This window comes from Pangasianodon hypophthalmus, chromosome 20 (assembly GCF_027358585.1).
Source record: "Pangasianodon hypophthalmus isolate fPanHyp1 chromosome 20, fPanHyp1.pri, whole genome shotgun sequence".
NCBI lineage: Eukaryota > Metazoa > Chordata > Actinopteri > Siluriformes > Pangasiidae > Pangasianodon > Pangasianodon hypophthalmus.
This window is the reverse complement of record NC_069729.1, coordinates 18,061,939-18,082,581: the sequence shown is the minus strand read 5'-3', so window position 1 is coordinate 18,082,581 and position 20,643 is coordinate 18,061,939. Positions and strand designations below refer to the sequence as shown.

The 20,643-nt window shown below is 38.6% G+C and overlaps 1 protein-coding gene across 1 annotated transcript; it reads left to right on the top strand.

The window, feature by feature from the left end:
* The first annotated feature begins 53 nt into the window (after positions 1-53).
* pank4 (pantothenate kinase 4 (inactive)) lies at positions 54-17,356 on the top strand. The gene is made up of 19 exons (XM_026932673.3): positions 54-211; positions 3,705-3,799; positions 4,079-4,290; positions 4,396-4,579; positions 5,178-5,270; positions 5,350-5,503; positions 6,537-6,718; positions 7,868-7,949; positions 8,045-8,145; positions 9,174-9,329; positions 10,678-10,790; positions 11,008-11,095; positions 12,160-12,311; positions 12,420-12,475; positions 13,112-13,161; positions 14,586-14,690; positions 14,800-14,900; positions 15,011-15,079; positions 15,878-17,356. The coding sequence occupies exons 1-19, from the start codon at positions 94-96 to the stop codon at positions 16,104-16,106; spliced, it is 2,340 nt and encodes a 779-aa protein (XP_026788474.1). The 5' UTR covers positions 54-93; the 3' UTR covers positions 16,107-17,356.
* Positions 17,357-20,643: the final 3,287 nt, after the last annotated feature.

Here is a 20,643-nt window from a genome sequence, read left to right as displayed (position 1 = left end):
CTGCTGAGTGGCCTGGATGCGCACTATTTCTTCATACTATTTAGTATTCTAGTACGCATTTTGCGCTTGTTGGTCAAAACAAGTGTGCGGAAGATGGCGACGGACGGAGGCACTGACAGCGGCTCACACAGCATGGATAAAAGCATAACGCTTCCTCCGGATGAAATCTTTCGGAATTTGGAAAATGCCAAGAGGTTCGCAATAGATATAGGTATTAAACTGAATTCTTCTGTATACTTTTTGTGCCAAATAGCAACTTGCTAGCTGCTAACTGACTAGCTGAAGGTTAGCTAACGTTACAGAACTTGACAGTTTGAACCAAAGCTTGTCTGCTCCTTAAACAATGACTAATATAATGCAAAGTTATATCCAGTTCATAGTGCTGAATTAAATAATAATAATAATAATAATAATAACCATTATCTATTTTGTTGAACATTTTCAGGTTAGTAGAGCATGTCCTTTAACGTTAGCTAGCTAGTCTCTTGAGTAATATGTAAAAAAAAAAAAAAAAAAAAAAAAAAAAACCTTCACACCAAAACTTATTAAATATGTTTTTACAGAAATATTTATGATGTGTTTAGTGATGCTGGTGCTAATTTGGTGGTTTGCTGTATTTTTGCTATTTCTGTGAGAAGTTATTGGTTGTGTCCCGCGATGACGTCACAGGGCGACACTGCCAGCGCATTTACAATGGAAAATATTTAAACCCTCTTAAGAGCACGAGCTTCTTCAACATCATATGAATGTGACATCCAGCGTAGAAGTAGTGGAGATGTTGGTGCATACTTTGGAGTCAAAGTCCCAGAATGCATTGCATGTATACACCGATCAGCCATTACATTAAAACCACCTGCTGTATATCGTGTAGGTTCTCCGTGTGCCACCAAAACAACTGACCCGTTAAGGCATGGACTCCACAAGACCTCTGAAGGTGTGCTGTGGTATCTGGCACCAGGACGTTAGTAGCAGATCCTTGACGTCCTGTAAGTTGAGAGGTGGGACCTCCATGATTCAGGCTTGTTTGTCCAGCAGATCCCACAGATGCTTAATCGGGTTGAGATCTGGGGAATTTGGAGGCAGTTTGTGCTACAGTAGCTCTTCTGTGAGATCGGACCAGACGGGTTTAGCCTTCACTCCCCACGTGCATCCGTGAGCCCTGGGCGCTCATGACCCTGTCGCTGGTTCACCGGTTGTCCTTCCTTGGACCACTTTTGGTAGCTAACCACTGCATACTGGGAACACCTCACAAGACCTGCCGTTTTGGAGATAATCTGATCCAGTCGTCTAGCCATCACAATCTTGCTCTTGTCAAAGTCGCTCAGATCCTTACGCTTGCCCATTTTTCCTGCTTCCAACACATCAACTTTCAGAACTTGACAGCTGCCGTTGTAATGAGATAATCAGTGTTATTCACTTCACCGGTCAGTGGTTTGAAAATTCAACTCGTCAGCTTGGGTTAGTCTTCTCAACCACCGGTTCCTTTTCTGTTTACAGAGTGACGTCAAATCAACACGCTGTGAACAGTGTAAAGTCCCATTTCTCTCCTTTTAAAATAATTCATAACAGTATTGCTTTTATTTAAAATACAGACACAGTACTTGGTTAAATCTCTAACCCTGACGATACTAATCACTGTTGTACTCGCTGTTGTTTCTGTACGACACTTTGAGTCCAAAACGTAGCATGAATGTTTGAAGTTCACTGCAGTAGAACAGCACCAGTAGCTACTCAGGCCTGTAACTGAGTATAAAAGTGCGCTTAAATTAGCTTTTTTATGAGCTTTACGTGCTCTGACAGAGCAAACAAAAGACACACCTTGTTAGGAGTGTCCTCTTCTTTCCTACTTCACACGTCAAATGTGCTGAGGTGGGAAATTACATTAACTTGCAAATTACCACTTAAAAGGAACCACGAACGCAGCATGAGTTACGGCAAGGATTCGGCTCAGCTAGTTAGTGATCTACGAGATGACAAGCACAGTGGCTTTGATGGCAGTATATTAGCATGAAGCTTTAAGGAGCTGATCTCTTTGAGTTTACAGACAGACTGAAGGACTAAAGTGACGCTGCGTCGCTCTCTTCAGGTAGAGATGATGCAAGGGATAAATCTCACTGCACCACTTTTAGGAGGCAGTCGAATGTTAATGAAGATGAAAGAAGATTAACGCAGAGTTGTTGTGAGTGGAGATTGCTTTTAACCTTCCGTAAGCGGTGCTGTTAAAGCGGTTAAAGGTGCATTAGGTAAGTTTTGTTTTCGAGATTAGGTCTCTGAGAGTTAGGTAGGTTTGACATTTGAATGATTTTTCGCCCATGTTCATGAAGCTCCGCCCCCAGGATGTTAGGTGGCTCTAAGACATAGTGTCTATAAAATGACTGACAGTAGGCGCATCCAAACACAAACATTCATTCCAACCTGAACTCAGTTTTCTGAAAGAGTTTTCTCAGCGACTTAATACGCTTTTGCTAAGGTCAAACCTTGACCCATTTTTTTTATCATGTTCTAAATAACTTCCAGGTTATTTGTAAAAGTAAGGACGAAAAATTTGACTATTGCACCTTTAAGCTATTTTGATCAAGGTGTATGTTTTTTAAAGATATATTTTATATATAAGGGACCTGGTCAGCAACTTCATCGGGTGGTGTGGGAAGAACCATCTTCTCCTCAATGTGGCCAAGACCAAGGAGATGGTGCTGGACTACCAGAGGAAGAAGACCACAACCAGCCCCATTACCCTCATGGGGCAGGATGTTGAGCTGGTTGACAGCTACAGATACCTTGGTGTCAATCTCGACAGCAAGCTGGACTGGAAGGTCACCTCAGAGGCTGTGTACAAGAAAGGGAATGAGCAGACTCTACTTTCGGAGGACGCTCAGGTCCTTTGATGTTTACAGCAAGATGTTAGAGATCTTTGACCAGTCTGTGGTAGCCAGTGCAGTCTTTTTTGCAACAGTATTCTGTGGAGGTGGCATCAGGTGGGAAAAAAAAAAAAAACCTCAACAAACTGATCAAGAAGGACGGCTCGGTCTTGAGCTGCTCTCTGGACAGTTATGAGGCGGTGGTGGAAAAGAGGACACTCAATAAACTCACAGCCATTCTGGACAATAAACAGCATCTCCTTCACGACCTGCTGGTTAAACAGCAGAGCTCCTTTAGAAGCAGACTCATTCAGCTCCTCTGTAGAAAGGAGCGGTACAGGAGGTCGTTTGTTCCAGCACTGATCACGCTGTATAACGGCTCATCACGGTGCTGGGACACTGTTTTGCACTGAACCAGTTTTAGGATAAGCTCGTTGGACATTAGCTGAGCTACCACCATCCACTATTCATATCTGTATGCGCTGCCACTTTACTTCCCTTCATTTTTTTGTTTTCACGCTGTTTACAATGTTTACACTGTTGACAATGTTTGCACTGCACTGCCACTTTAATTGCACTCAAGTCTGCTGCTTGTATCTACAATTTTTACACCCACTGCACTACCACATCGCGCTCTTACACTGCATTCATTTCTTTTTTTATTCGTTTCTTTTGCAATGAAACTTCCAAGTCCCTGTGCTGCTGTAATAGGTGAATTTCTCTCTGGGATGAATAAAGTGATCTATCTATCTATCTATCTATCTATCTATCTATCTATCTTCTAAGCACTTGTGTAGTCCCAGCACAGATATGAATGTCATAGTGACAGTATTTTTCTTTTAATAGGTGGCTCGTTGACAAAACTGGCATATTACTCCACTGTACAGCACAAAGTGGCCAAAGTGAGATCATTCGATCATACAACCAAGACAAACTTTCAGGTATGATCTTTACACTTCATCTGTCATATAAAGAATTCAATCTAATGTTATTACACCTGTGCTAGTGGCTCTTCATGGTGTATTAATTTGAGGAATCATAATAGTTCCTCAATAAGTAAGTATTCGCTGATGACTTAGCAGTTCTGATATCGAGGGTGGCCAAGACTTTTGCACAGTACTTTGTGTCTATATGTATACACCAGTGTTTTTATGATTATATCTGCTATGTATTATGACTGACAGATGAAATAAGTGTTGTGTTTCATTTTGCCGGTGTAGAACGAAACAGATGGAGACCCGCTGTACGAGATCTCGGTCCAGGAGGAGATCACGGCTCGGCTCCACTTCATCAAGTTCGAGAACCGGTACATCGAAACCTGCCTGGATTTCATCAAAGACCACCTGGTGAACACGGAAACCAAAGTTATCAAGGCTACAGGAGGAGGAGCTTACAAGTTCAAAGACCTGATTGAGAAGAAGTTAAAACTCAAGTGAGTGGGAATTGAAAACACACACACACACACACACACACACACACACAAACAAAACTGTTGTACAGTATGTATGTAGCTGTTTATCTGTGTCTCCCTTCACAGAGTGGACAAAGAGGACGAGATGTCGTGTCTTATCAAGGGCTGTAATTTCGTGCTGAAGAATATCCCTCACGAGGCTTTTGTTTACGCAAAGCACGCCGACCCGGAGTTTCGCTTCCAGAACACACACCCAGACATCTTCCCTTATCTTCTGGTTAACATCGGCTCTGGAGTTTCCATTGTCAAGGTAAGGGATATGTCCTGGTTATCAGATGAACCGATTACACCTGTGGACAGCGCTAAGTACAGGTGTGAACTTAGCTCAAACCAAGTTTAGAGGTGTTCAGGGACCCACATGACCATTTGTAGCACAATTTAGTATAGACACACCATAAATAATCCTTACTTAAAAAAATAATGATAATCAAATAAAAGTAAAGACCATTATCCAAACACTGGGGCTTATTCATCAAACTTTTAGTGAATTTGTATGTAAATGTTTAAAGCCAAACTGAAATAGCATTTTCCTCTGGATTTATAAAAGCTTCAGAAATGCTGATTTCTGAAATGCTGTTCACCAGCTGATCCAGCTTTATAAATGAGGCCCAATGACTTTTGGGAAAGTCTAGCTACTCAAGTAATGAAATAATTATTGCACAGTTTTTAAACACCTAAAACTTTACAAAAATGAGCTTGAGATAGAACAAATATTAGCAGTAGTACTAATTAAAATTTAAACCATGCATGGTGAAACACATGAATTGTGATCAGGTGGGTGTTAATCTAGAGCTGTGTTTAAATAATATGAGATGATTAATAATTCTACACACTTTCCCACTCTGAAGGTGGAATCGGAGGACAAATTTGAGCGCATTGGCGGAAGCTCTATCGGTGGTGGGACGTTCTGGGGTCTTGGAGCTTTGCTTACAAAGACCCAGGTTAGTGTGTGTTTGCTGGAATGCGTCATGTCAGGAACTGTTTTTCCATTGATTAACTGTTAACTTTCTGTCATAACAGAGATTTGATGAGCTTTTGCAGTTGGCCTCTAAGGGACAGCACACCAGCGTGGACATGTTGGTTAAGGACATCTACGGGGGAGCGTCCGTCTCTTTGGGACTGCCGGGATACCTCATAGCGAGCAGCTTTGGGAAATCTGCCACCACTGATAAAGGTGATGTGTGTGAACCAACAGCATGAGGTTTACTGTAATAATTATCAGAGGGACAGTTTTACTCTGACAAACAGAGCCAGTGACCTTTCACCCAGTTGTGAAGCCACATTTTTTTTTTTTTTTGCTGTTCCAGTTATGAAATGAAGCAAAAGGTCTTTGTTTTGTACAAACAAGGAATTTTATTTTTAGAGCTAAGCACAATCACTGCAGAAAAATGAAATCTTTGCAAGTAAAAATATCTTTCTTTTAAAAATATCTATAGGCAAATTCAATTATTTTTTCCCTCTTTATTAGGTTGTTTTAAAGGAGCCTATTCGATATATTTTTAATAATTTCAAGCTTTAAATAACTTCTTAGCAAGTAAAAGTATTGTAAAAGCATTTATTTCTTGAAAGAGGCAAAATTGAAGGAAGCCAACAGAAATAAGAAAATTTAAAGCTTGTAATTAGTAAGAATGTCTAGAAATATTTTGTTCATTGTAATCTTATGATAGGAAATAGATACATTTTACTATATTCAAGATGTTTTCACTTACTAAGATGGCATTTTTTTTGCAATAAGGCAGACAATTTTGCTTATTTCAAGACAGGTTAATGGTTTTATATTTGTTATGTTTACTTTATTCAAGATATCTTCACTTGTTGAGATTATATTTTGCAGTGAAGTATAGCCAGTCATGTCCGGGGGAAAAAAAAGTAGTAGCATGTAAAAGAATGCATGCTGTGTAACTTTTGAAATGTATTTGCAATGTACAATCTTTATTGCGTACATTGTGTAACTTTTGCAATGTATGCAATAAAGATTTATTTATTTTATTTATTTATTATCCACATAGTATTGTCCTAGCTATGTATTTAATTACAAATAATAAGAAATGGTAATGTGCTTAAAAAAAATCTAACCTGAAATAAAAAGAATTTCCCTTTAACATTGCTGTTAAGTTTTATGTGAAGGTGTTGAATGAAATATATGTAATATATGTATACCTGCATACAGCGTGTAATGTATAATAAATATTTGGTTGTGTGTTTAGAGTTCTCCAAAGAAGACATGGCTAAGAGCCTGCTGCACATGATCAGTAATGATATCGGTCAGCTGGCCTGCCTCTACGCTCGACTGCACAACCTCACCAGAGTTTACTTCGGGGGATTCTTCATCCGAGGACACCCAGTGACCATGCACACCATCACCTACAGCATCAATTTCTTCTCCAAGGTACCTGTCTGACCATCTCCATTTATTTCAAACCATATACACACACATACACATGCTTAACTCATTTGGTTCTTGCTGGCAAGTGCGAAAGTTTGCATACCCTCGAGATGAAATGGAGTAGTTTCACTTATAACAACATGATTACCAAAAGTAACAACATGGTTAATAAGTAAAGACTAAACCACAACAAGAGGGCCTTTCGCACCGCGGGAACCTTTTCGTACAGCTCTTCCATAATGTTGATCTGCAGGTGTAAATATTAGAACTTGCTTTAACCTCAGTTCTGAATTTTCCCAGGTAACAACCGCAGACATTAATGAATAAATTGATGATCACTGTGTGCTTAATTTTCACTCAGTTATGGTATGAACATTAGCTTATTATAAAAAACAAAAAAAGTCAAATTATACAAGTGTTAGTTTCTTTGTTAATGTTACTCAACTCAATTCAGTTTTACTTGTATAGCGCTTTTAACAATAGACATTGTCAGAAAGCAGCTTTACAGAAATATATAAATTCAGGATATAAAGGGTATATATAAGGATATAAATTTAAAATTTATGAATTTATCCCTAATGAGCAAGCCAGAGGCGACGGTGGTGAGGAAAAACTTCCTGAGACGACACGAGAAAGAAACCTTGAGAGGAACCAGACTCAAAAAGGAACCCATCCTCATCCGGGTGAAACCAGAGAGTGCGATTATAAATAATTCCCTTCTATAAATGTATACTATACGGTCAGAGTGCAATTGTCTAACCACGAAAGTTCATTATAGTTTACGCATGAAGTCTGTTTTGTTGTTATCTGGTCACTGATGGAGACTTGAGTGCAAAACTCTTCGTGGGAATTGCAGTCCTAAAACTGTCATATCAATTGAAGTCCATAGCCATCGTTTTTAAGTGGTACCATCCTCAGTAATCTTGTGTATCTTTAGGCTGTCCATGTGGCTGTCCTCAGCAGCAGCGAGTGGTTTCCAAATAATGAGAAATCCAACCAGAAGTATGCATGGATCAGGCAGGTCCAGAGAGCAGGAGGGTTACTGATGGTGTTTTAACGCTTAAATAATGCCAGTTAAGGGAAACGTAATGTAAAGCGTTTTTGCATTAAAAGTGTTTGATTTTAAATGTTATGTTCTTTACTATGTTACAGGGTGAGGTGCAGGCTTTGTTTCTAAGACATGAAGGCTATCTGGGTGCTATCGGGGCGTTTCTGAAGGGTGCGGAAGAAGACAGTAAGTTGTTCTGACACCTGGACTAACACTAAACTTACTGGATTTGTGAGCTGCCTCAGTAGTTGCTGTAGGTGCAGTTTATTGTCTCTGTTCAGATCCTAATCAGTACAGCTGGGGGGAAAACTACGCCGGCAGCTCCGGCCTCATGAGCGTGTCTCCGGACCTGAATCCAATGCAGCGAGCGCGAAGTGGCACAGTAAGTCAACCTCTATACAGCCAGTGCAACCCAGTGGTGTGTTTTTCTTTCTTTCTTTTTTTAAAATTAATTTTCATCATTAAGTTCCTTCATTTGATATTTGTTTATTCCATGCATGTATTAATTTCTTCTCCTAACATCTTTATTTCTTTTTCCCATTCATTTGTACATCTCTCTCGTCTTGTCTTAATCTGTACTCATCAGTTTCCTGTAAGTACACATTCTTTGACGAGTGATGCATTTCTGGCTTTATGCTTCGTAAATTGTCTTTAATTCTCGTTCTCTGTCTTTTCAGCACAACAGTTGTGACTGTTTAGTTGTGTGTGTTTGTGGACAAATTTGTACAGTTTTGAGATGATGGATTTATGCTGCGTGATAGTGTGTTGTCTGTAACTAAAGCAAGCTGTAAAATAACTGAAGTGCACTAGAAGTGGATGCCCACTTTCCTGAGAATGGCTGCTACAAGAAATGGAATATCAGCAGGGAGAGTTTTGAGAGCAGCGACAGCAAGAAAAATTTAGATCTTTATGCGACATAGAACAAATTGCTCACTAATATAAGGATAAGCATTTGGTGGTTAAAGGATTACTCCAGCATTTTGCAACCTGTTCTCTACTGCATCTGAAGCCAGTGTGTGATTACTACAGAAAAGAATTAACTTCAGCACGTTTCCCTGCGCTGATATACAGTATAGTTCAAATGGAGGTCTAAGGTGGATCAATTCTATATATTACGTTATTTCCAAATTGCAACAATTAAACCTGTTGGGATGAGACAGGAGTAGTTCTTTAACGCTAAGGGTGTTACGATTTTTAAATAATATTCTGATTTTTCAGAAAATAATGCTGTCAAAATGTCTCCCTTCAGTTGTGGTTTTATCGCCCAGACTGTGCTGATGCTCCTTCTGTGACGATATTAAATCTAAGATTTGTTCTGTGATGTTCTTGTCTATTTCTCTCTGTCTCTCTCTCTCTCTGTCTCTCTCTCTCTCTGTCTCTCTCTCTCTCTCTCCCTTGTCATTTCTGCAGTTTGACATGTTGGAGATGGATCGTTTGGAGAGGCAGCTGGTGAACTTGCCTCTCCTGCAGGACCCTTCGTCTTACATTCCCGACACTGTGGACCTCACCGAGGACGCTCTGGCTAGAGAGTACTGGCTCTACTGTTTTGAGGAAGCGCTGGATGGGGTGAGGCTTCACACACATGACCTAATCCTACTCTTTTGAGTAGGATAGAATGTCATTCTATCACTCTGCTTTGTTTTTAAAAATCAGACCATGCTCAATTTCTGATATTCAGTTTAAAGGTCTAAAGGCGTCTTTCAGCGCAGGAGTTCCCAGACTTTTTGAGCAAGCGACCCCAAAAGGAAATTATTAGTTTTTTCGACCTTGACCACCCTACTTTTTTTTTTTTTTAAATTCCAGATTTATAATTTAGGACTAATTTAACATTTGAATATTTTACTACGTCAGTAACATGCTTATGTATAACATAAGTGACTAAAAGCTAAAGGAATACTCTTTGCACCAACTTTCCAGTCAAGTGGGACGTGTTGTGTGGTTATAGGAAAGTCAGCACTGAGGTGGTGTGATACAGCCCAACACGAAGCAGCCTGGTTTATACTAGACACATGATTTTGTGTGCGCATGCACGGTAACACAAGATACATTGTTCATACCCTCGCTGCGTATCTTATGTACATCCAGAAGATTTAAAAGTGACGTTCACTAGAAGGCACATCAGAGTCAAAACAGTCCAGCAATCCTGTCCGTCACGTTTCCAGATTAAACTGTAAAATGTTTAGCAGTTTTATACAGTGATATTAAACACACAGATGAGCTCTGTTTCTCTTTAAAATTTTCCGCTGTCATTGTGATTGTTGTCATTGCGCTGCGTGTCAAATCCAAAACTCTGATCTCACATTGAAAAGTATTTACTAATCTAGAAAATCCAGAAGACTGGTATGCAAACAGACCTTCCTGTATGTTTGAAGGTGACATGAGAAGTTTTTTTTTTTTAATTCAAACACTAACTGTAATAGGAAAACTAGTTAGTGTTAGTACTTAGTAAACGTCTAGAGTAGTGCATAAGTATGTGATTTGAGACAAAACACTAGTTTGTTTAGCAGGGGTGGATAGACAGGGAAATGTGTCCTTTTTTTTTTTTATTTGGCTAAACTACATTAGTGCAATGTGTCAGAATAATAATAATAATAATAATAATAATAACAATAATAATAATAATAATGATAATAAATGTAATACTCCAGTAACTTTATACAAGTATGTAATATAAGCATGTAACTTGTATCATTAGGCCGCATTGTTAATTTGTTGTAGATGCCTAATATGTAACTTGGATTAATATTACAAAAAGCAGATAACTCAAAAATGAATGAATAAATAAGATCATGTAGTGGTACTTTAAGAAACAGCATTTGACCTGTAATAATGCTGAAGAGCTGATGATTAGTAGGCATACCGTGTATGCTGGCCTGAATTCTTTTATGACGCCACTCAATTTTTTTTTTCGCAGGTGGTGAAGCGAGCTGTGGCCAGTCAGAAAGACCAGCCCGAGGCCACAGAGAGGGCAGAGAAGTTCCGCCAGAAGTACAGACACAAGCTGCAGACATTACGCCATCAGCCATTGTGAGAACACGTCAAGCATTTGGTCTTCATACACGTCATCACACACACCTACGCAGAGCTAGTGTTTTTCCCAGTATGGGTATAGTGGAGTTACTTATATGTCAAATGTCTAATTCAGTTCCAGCTACAACTCCTACATAAAAATGATGAATTAATATGAATATATTGCGGTGTTGTACAGACTCTGAACTAGCACTGTTTCTTTTCTTTCCTCAAGTGCTTACGGATCCCTCACTGTCCGGAGTCTGCTCGACACCAGGGAGCATTGTTTGAACGAATTCAACTTTCCTGACCCCTATTCTAAGGTTTGTTTTAAAGTTTGAATAAATAGTCAGTGATTAAATAGAGAACATTGTGATATGTACGGCTTCTGAAAGGCAGCTTTAAGAAGATTGAATATCGCCAAACAGTAAACATAAAGATGATCATAGCGTGTTGGAAATAGTCCTACAAAGAGCCACTCTGGAACTTAATAAGAGCTGTATTCATGAAATTACATGCTGGTAGTTTGTTGGTGCACAGGAATCATAATAGAAGATTTCTGTGCATGTGATTTGATGAGTAACTCACATTTATGAGTCCTATTAAGGTCAAGGGTTCGCTCTTTTAAGCAGTTCAGGACTTTCCCCCCCCCACACTTCTTTGATTGTCTTTGATGTTTGTTGTGCTTCAGACAGCCATATTGGTGGCATACAATATTTACATTTTCATTTAAAAACCACCTGCACATATGATAATCTACGCACAGTAAAAGCAACAATATCACATGAACAAATAATATTCAGTGATAATGTAAAACTGTTTATATCACAGCGCTGTTGGATTGTAGATAGTCTTATGTAAGGAGAAGTTTATTTAACGTTTATGGAAGGAGTCAGCGGTTATTTTTTTAATCTTAACTCAGAGAGAGATAAACATTTCCTGTTTATAGCTGCTATAACAAAACAATAACGGGAACTGACTGGTTCACAGACGTTCCACAACATTAAATGTATCTATAAATGAAAAAAACTGTAGAGTTTTTAGTTCTATAATTCAAAAAAAAAAATGTTAGCATTGGCAGATTTCCATGGCGTGAAGAATAAAACACTTTGGAACATTCCAAAGCTAATCCACTTCTCAGTGATGGCAAAATTTTGACGAGACTGGTATTTCATTTTCAAAAACGCAACCAAAACAGTGACACATCACTGTTATGGACAGATTATGCTTGCACCACATGATGGATGTCTTCCTTCCGTCAGAGTGCTTACTTTCTGTCTTACTTTTATTTTTCACTAAATTCACTTTATATATTTATTGTTATACACTTATGTGACGGTGCAGTGATCAGGTTCACTCTAGACCCGTGTTCTTTTCACGGCCACAGATCAAGCAGAAGGAGAACGACATGGCGCTGAAGTACTACCAGAAGGTGGTGCAGTCTCTGGAGGAGCTGAGCTGGGAGCAGAGGCAGTTCGCTCTGATCCGAGGCCTGCTGGCGGGCAACGTGTTCGACTGGGGAGCCAAAGCCGTGTCCGAGTGAGCGATATGTAAAAGTATACGAGTGAGAGCAGTGGTGTTTTTTTTAAAACGGGAATCTTGTAAGGATGACAAGTGTAAGTTCTGATACATCAACCTGTTTCACAGCATTCTGGAAACTGATCCGCAGTTTGGGTTTGAACAGGCAAAGCAGCAGCTGCAAGGTAAGAGACGTTTGATTCTACACTGTTCAGGACTCAGGAAGAGATTTACATAGATGCCAAATCAGTGGCGATGATTGATTGATTATACAAAGGCGTAATGTACTTTTTGTCCAAATACAGTATTTTTTACACAGAACTGTGCAAACTCTAAGCCTGCAGTCACACCATTTGAATGAAGAGTTTCTTAGCTCTATGAAAAGTAGGTATGACACAATCCAAACAGCCGGCTCCGATAAATTCCTTGGAACCAATCCTATGATACGGGTTGTTTCTTGTCCCCCAAAGCTTCTTCTCTCACAATTTTAGTTTCTCCTCGTGTTTAACCCCCATTCAGCCACATTTGGAGCTCTACTTGTGCATAAAATTTGATTCCTAATTCCAAGAGGAAACTTTTTTTAAAGAGCAGACATTAATACAGAAGGCAATAATTGTGTCTTAAAATTAACAAGTAATTATTTAAAATCTCTTGCAGAACTGTACTAAATATATATTTAAAGAATATATTTTAAAAGTGAAATGGGAAAAATTCTCATTGTGTCAGTATTTTACATGTTATACATATGTGGACACGGTTAATAAGGATTAATATAAATCCATAGATTAATATTTTTCATTTTCTTTTTCTATATTTTCCAGAGCGTCCTTGGCTTGTGGATGCCTATAACCAGTGGATTGAAAGATTGAAGGTGAGAAACCTGGTTTGCCCCACATGCAGCCGATCATCCAAGACGTGTTTGGTGTCTGAGATTTGCACTGGAGCTTACGAGACTGATGTAGCTTCTGGTTTTGCATCGTACAAACTGGTTTAAACAGTTTTTTTTCCTGATCCACCAGCACACATTTTACCTATCAGAAGTGGCCACAAGGTGGGTGGAATACAACTACTTTTTTCACAGCTGGTGGACAATTTAATAAAATTCAGCTTTTCAGAAAAGTGTGTGACATCAAGGGCTTTTTAACCTCCCAGAGAAATCAGATCACAAGCTGTGGAGCAAGCGAGAAAAAGAAACTGGTGTGCTGGTGAAAAATGAGTCTTGTTAGTTGCGACATGTTGAATAAAAAAATATATCATTTCCTGCATTTGACTGATAGATGAGACTGATATGTGATGCCATGTTACACTTCAACTGTGGCTGCATTTCATCTGCATTACTACTACTAATATATCTAATCTAGAGAGCAAGCGAGGCTAGTTAGTTAGTTGATATTAGCTACTGCGGGTACAAGCGGCATTATAAAGTTGTATGTGACTGTTTGCGTTAGCAAAGGGAACTACAATTTTCCTCCAAATTTACAAAAGTTTCAGAAACGCTGATTTTCTTCGTACTCGTGTGCTTATGTTGATGAGCCATAAACAGAAAAGTGCATTCCATTTGCATTTAGTGACGCCCACAAATCTCCATAAAAGGTCAAGTGCACAGCCAGCTGCAGGAATGAAATGAATGCTGAGGGTAAAGGCTAAAAGACAGAAGTGGAAGTTATTCTGACTTGAAAAGAACAAAATAAATTATACCGAAGGGGATGTTATTTTGACTCATTATAATATTAATAATAATAATTGAGTGCTAAATCTTCCATTTGTTTTGACATAATTGAATGATTGGTTTTATGTTCTGGATGGTGCTCTTAGTCCCTGATTTAGTGAACTAGCATGAGGACGTGCTTTTGATAGAGACTCCATAGCTAAGTCGCTTTGCATTGGGTCGTCTGCTAACACACACTAACACACACTCGGGAGCACGAGTAGGATACAAATGTTTTTACAAATTTACAGGATTTTCATGAATACCAAATTTCTTGCATGAACTCTCGCACGAATGTTTTATGAATAAATCCGTTCGTGTCCAGCCTGATAAATGAGGCCCAGTGTGTGTTTTGTATGATGCGCTTTTTTGTCTCAGCACAAAGAGCTGTTAAAAAAACAACAACAACAACAAAAAAACACTTGGTGTAAAACCATACTAAATAACTCCATAAACTTGCCATCATGTAGTACTCATGACTAGCTTCAAACATTTTTTCTGAGTTTTTTTTTTCCTGTTTTCATGCTGTGATGTCATTCAGGAGATCAGTGATTAAATACAATGTGTTCGTTTTTTCTCTTTTGCAGGGTCCTCCTCATAAATGTGCGTTGTTCTTCGTAGATAATAGTGGAGTGGACATCATTCTAGGAGTTTTCCCCTTCGTAAGAGAGCTCCTCATTCGAGGCACAGAGGTGAGACTGTCCCTGGTGTACACACACACACACAGTTACTACAACTTAGTGTGTGCACAGGTTGTATGTGTTCATTTGTAGTTACAAATGCAGATTTCTCATCTCTCAGGTTGTTCTTGCGAGTAACTCGGGTCCTGCGCTAAACGATGTGACTAACAGCGAGCTGCAGATTGTCACTGAGAGAATAGCCGCTATGGATCCTGTCATTCAGTAAGCATACACACACACACACACACACACACACACACACACAGAATTTAGACGTGGACGTGTGTTAATCGTGTTTTTACTCTCATCTTTGACGTGCTGCTTGTTTTTAGGGCTGGAGTTAAAGAGGACAGGCTGATGTTAGTTCAGAGCGGATCCAGTTCTCCCTGTTTGGACTTGAGGTAAGACTGTGGGTTTGTGTTCAAGCTTTACAATTTTATTTTAGTTTTTCTGTTCACCCTCATCCTCTGCCCACTAATTAGCAAGCGATATACACCTGACCCAGATCATCCATTTGGTTTCTATACATTTAGTATATCTGATTTTCATATCATTTATTAACAATTTATGTGACAGACCAACAGAGCTGAAGAACAAAGTAAAATGGAAAGGAAAATATACTTAATCCATTTGAATAATTTCTTTTATTTTTCATTTCTCATTCATTAGGTTACTAACTCAATTATGCCTTATTATTGGTACTATAATAGTTATATATAGTGTATAATAGTATCATGTTTTTTGAGATTCAGAAATCACTAAAGCTATTAGTGTCTGTTTTATTTCTAATTATATAAAATCATTACGGATGCACTGCAATTTCCAATATGGCAATTCTGGAATATCCTACATTTTGTTCTGCACATATTTGTAGATGCTGATACGCTCAAGATTAAAAATTGTATATGTTTATACAACATTTGGCTCAGTTATTGGTCTGTAAACAGACAGAACACAGCCTTTAAGATGTTCTTTAATTAAATTACATATAATAATATAATATAATGTGATTTAAGATCTTCATCTTCAGCTTGAATTATTGTTCAAATCTGTGTATCCAGTACAGATAAAACAATTATCTGCTGTTAAATTATATCAATAGTCTTTAAAACTAGCAGCGGTGTTTTGTGATTTTTATGCTGAGCAGATCATGATGGTAAACAGCATGTGTTTGATGCTCCCGCTCTCTGTTCCTCCAGTCGGTTGGACAAAGTCCTGGCCACTGTGGTGCGAGAGCGTGGCACGGACCTGGTGATCATCGAAGGCATGGGCCGCGCCATCCACACCAACTACTACGCCATGCTGAACTGCGAAAGCCTCAAGCTGGCCGTCATCAAGAACTCGTGGCTGGCCGAGCGGCTCGGCGGCAAGATCTTCAGCGTGGTCTTTAAGTACGAAGTTCCTTCCAAAACTCAGGGGCAACATTAACAAAACGTTTCTGACGCACACTCATCTCAGCCTGGAGGATAGGATACGGCACGGTGAGCCACCGCACCCCTCCAGGACGTGTCGTCACGTTTGTGCCTCTGTGCCACTTCTTTGAGATTGACACGATGATTGTATACACGATGGTAGAATCAGTTTTTTTCAATCCTGGTCTATAATTTTAAGCAGGTCCTGCTCATCGCATGTTCACGCCTGCTCTGAAATCTAGTGCTTCTCAAACAACCGCTGTTGTTCTATCGGGATGGCAGGGTGATTTCTTGGGGTGGGGGTGTGGTGGTGGTGTGTGTGTGTGTGTGTGTGTGTGTGTGTGGAGGCGGGGGATTGTCTGAGATTGAATGTTCTCGAGACCCCACGGGATACAGAATGAAATGACTTTAGATTCAGCCCACGTGCTGGAGTCTTAGGTAAACTCAGTGGTGTTAAGCAAACATCAATTTAAAGAAAAAACACAATATAAAGTCAATTATTTTACCGAAGCACAGATATAAAATATTAACAGGCTTTGTAGTTCACAGTGAATCTTATTACACCATATTGGATGGAGCTTTTGAGCAAGTGGTTCTTCTTTCTGTGTTCAGACATTCAGTCGTTTGAGGTGAGAGCATGAAAGTGGTGGAACATTACAGGGCTAATCGTGTTTTCTGGTAGATGAAATTTAATGTAATGTCTACGTATGTGCCTTGAGTCAGTATGGTGACCTGTTTTAAATGACGGTGCGCCATGAAGTGTGTGCGCGAATCTTTTGCTGGTCAGAAAAGCAGTATTTAATTAGAGTCCAGCTTTAAAGGAATACTCCAGCATGCGTTTTCAACCTCACTCTCTATGCAGCACATCTGAAGAACTGAAGAAAAAAATGTTAACATGTTTCCCTGTATTGAGAAAAAAAAAACTCCAAACTCAGTTAAAATGGAGGTCTTGTAAGGACAGTGGTTAAATTCATTTATACCACAGCGCTCTTGAATTGTGATCATTGATTCACTTGCACAGGAGCTTCCATAGCGGATGAGCAACATAATTTAAGGCTTGATCGTAATCTTATTTAACAAAGTAAAATGTCTAATCATTGACATGGTGAAGCTTTCTGTGAGGAGATGTTTATGAAAGGAGTCTCCTGAGTGTCAGTTGCGCTTCCAGACATGACAACCTGCTTTTTTTTTTTTTTTTTTTTTTTAAATAAATCTTTAAGAGAAAAAAAAAAAGAGGCTTGAGAGGGAACAACTGTTAAGTGATGACAGGAACTAACTTGTCTTACAGTCGTTCCACAACATGCAACATAACTATAAATGGATGAAAAATACATGTGGTGTTCTTTAATAAATATCATGAAAGCATTCTACAGTTGAGCAAAAGTTTGTATCCCCTTAGGATATGATGAGCAAACAAAACAAACAGGTGGAGAGAACAAAGCTCCTTTTATAGATGCGATATAAATATTTGCTAATAATGTGTCCATTCACACTTCGTTGTGTTGTTGGCAGTGTGCACATTTTAATTTCTTACCTTCTTTGTTGTTAAATTGTGTAATAGAGATACTAAATACTTTTTTCCCACCTATAAACCTTAAGAGGGGTGCAAACTTTTGCACTCAACAGTAAGTATTTCACATAAAAGCTTATAAACTGCCCCAACAACTGCACTTAGACGTCTATTTTTTTGTTTGTTTGGTGGGTTTTTTCTTCTAAGTACAGGGAAAAACAGTACAGATGTTTTGAATAGAAATTACCTAACAAAAACAGAACCTGGAGTATTCCTTTAATTCATTCTTTTCACTCACTGCCATTCAGGGATAGCTGCTAACCTGTGTTGTGTTCTTAAAAGAAAAAGAAAAAAATGAAATGTGTGCGTTTCCACAGTTAGGGAGCTGCGCTACCATTAGCTACCACGAGGTGTCAGTATTGTATCATTAAAACCAGCTCCATACATCACTCAGCTCATTACTGTGTAATTGCAGGAATTCAACTGCAGTGCAAATCCACAGTGTTTTAATTTCATTTTATTTCGACGCATCAGCTTATAGTTTTCCTAAGAATTTTTTTATTATTCTAATTATTTTTTTGTCAATCTAAATCCACTTCAGGGTTGTTGAACAAAACGTCTCTTCTCTGTCACAGCTGTTCAGGGTCGTGTGCGGCCATATTCAGAGTCGTTTGTCCTGAGAGACAAGGATGCACAGTTTAGCGGATAAATTCAGCCCAGAGGATTTCATTTTGCACAGAATCACACGCTTGTAAAGGAAGGGCTGCTGTGTACATGCATGCAAATTTAGGGCAAGGAATCATCTCCGTTGTGTAAGGACAAGAGGAGGGAATTTGAATGTAAACCTTGGTTGTGACATCATAAATCAGTTTAGCTATTTAATTTCAGTCATTTAGTCGCTCGTTTTTGTTGCCGTAGCTTTTTTTTTTAATTCTTTGTCATTGTTAGATTTATATAATGATGTAAACCAGGTAGGAAGTCAGTGATCGCAATAACGTTGAGAGTTAAGAGTTATGAGTTGCACAAAATGCATATGTATGAATGTGTTCATTCAGTCAGAGTAGTTAGTCTATAAATCAAGTTCTTTCAGACCAAAGCTGTTAGTATCCTCCACTTTGTTTCCCCTGTGTATCCAGATTCGTCCTTAGATTTTGTAAAGTCGTGGATATGTAAATACAATGTAAGTGTGTACATAAGTGTCACGTTCATTTTGGCATTTCTGAGATGCACAGTATTTTAGCTAAAAGAAATATATCTACGTTCTCTTGACAATCACATGGAATTCAATGTTAAATATATTTTGCAATGTCTTCAGACAATAACTTGTGTCCTGTGTTTTTTTTTTTCTGTACTTGCATGTGCATACACCAGGGAAAAATAATATAAGCTCAAAACTATTTGCTCAACATCAGGATTATTTTTATTTTATGTGATAATAATCTTTATTTATATCTTTATTATTTTATTGGAAGTGCTATACATAAAAGATTAAATATTATACCAAGAATAAAACAATAAAGTATACATGTAAGGATAACAGTATGTGAAAACAAAAGGAAAAAAAAAACAGTTAATCTATATATATAATATATAAATATATAATATATATATGTATGTATGTATGTATGTATGTATTGTGATAAATACCCGACTTTCTCAGCACTTCTGTATAAAACTGATTTGGAGGCGGAGCTACATATGAGCTCAGTTTGTGATGTCAGTAAATAAGCCCTAAAGCTTTTTAACCAGATCTGTGATTAGAGGATGACAACATGTTGCCTAATTTGCAGAACCTGCATACTTAGCTAACTAGCTAGTTAGCTTGTAAGCTAAGCTAACATTAGTGATGAAGAGATGGTGGTTGTTATGGTAAAAATTTGATTTTGGTATTTTGACGGGTTTGACTGCTGTTAAATAAATCACTGACAAAATGTAATTGCAAATCAAGATACTGAAATCCCACTTGTGCTGACAAATTTGTTAACTAGCCAGCTAGCTAAAAGTTAGCTATATTACGATGTTTGGGATGCCAGGATGACATGGGGGTGTTTCCAAATTTGCATATTCATGCATATTCATAGGTTATGGCATGTGTTTATGAGGACAAAGATGTAGAGAGCATTAGAAATTGTATGTTTTTTTTATGGTTTAAAACGACACATTCAGGGGTACTTTAACACCCACCAGGCCTCAAGGCGTCGTTCATGTAAGTTTAAAACAATTTCAAATGATTTTAATACGTATCACTTCAGGACTTACTAACTTATTGAAGCACTCTATTTGAGCCTTAAGGAACATTGTACTTCATTATATTATTATAATTATCATTATAAATTTAGTACTAAGAGTCTTTGTAGAGGTTTGGTGTAACGTTCAAGACTTTGATCCATTCCAAAGTGTGTGTGTGTGTGTGTGTGAGAGAGAGAGAGAGAGAGAGAGTGAAAGAGAAAGAGAGAGAGTGTGAGAGAGCAGCCCAGGAGCTCAGCAGTTCAGAGACGAGCTCAGTGTGTGTATGTGTGTGTGTGTTAGTTTGTGTGTTGCTGATAAAGCGGAGTTGCAGGCAGGGGGTCCGTCACAAACCCCGCTGATCTCCGGAGTTCTCGCAGAACCCCTGCTGCTCCCCTCCGCTCACTGCTTTTATTTCTTCGACAAAGTTTCTGGCAACTTGGTAAGATGTGATGATAAAATGGGGGCGAGTCTTATTGTAGAATGAGAGGAGCCTACAGAGAGAGAGAAAAGGTTTCTTCAAGGGTTTCTTTGTATAGATAACCCTTTCTGAAGTTCTAAAGGAAACACTATTGTAGGATTTGAAAAAAACCTAGCGTTCTAGATTTGACCTGTTTTCCCTATGAGCGTATATGTTGATTTTTAACCTTTTATTTTTAAAAAAGACAGCCAGGTTTGCACTGTACGGTTTTCATTCCCATTTTGCTGACAAAAATCACACATCTTAAAGTTCGGCTTTCTTACTCCGCACTCGACCGGAGGTACGAACATAACTCGTCATTCACGACCTCTGACCTGGGAAAAACGAAGAAAACGC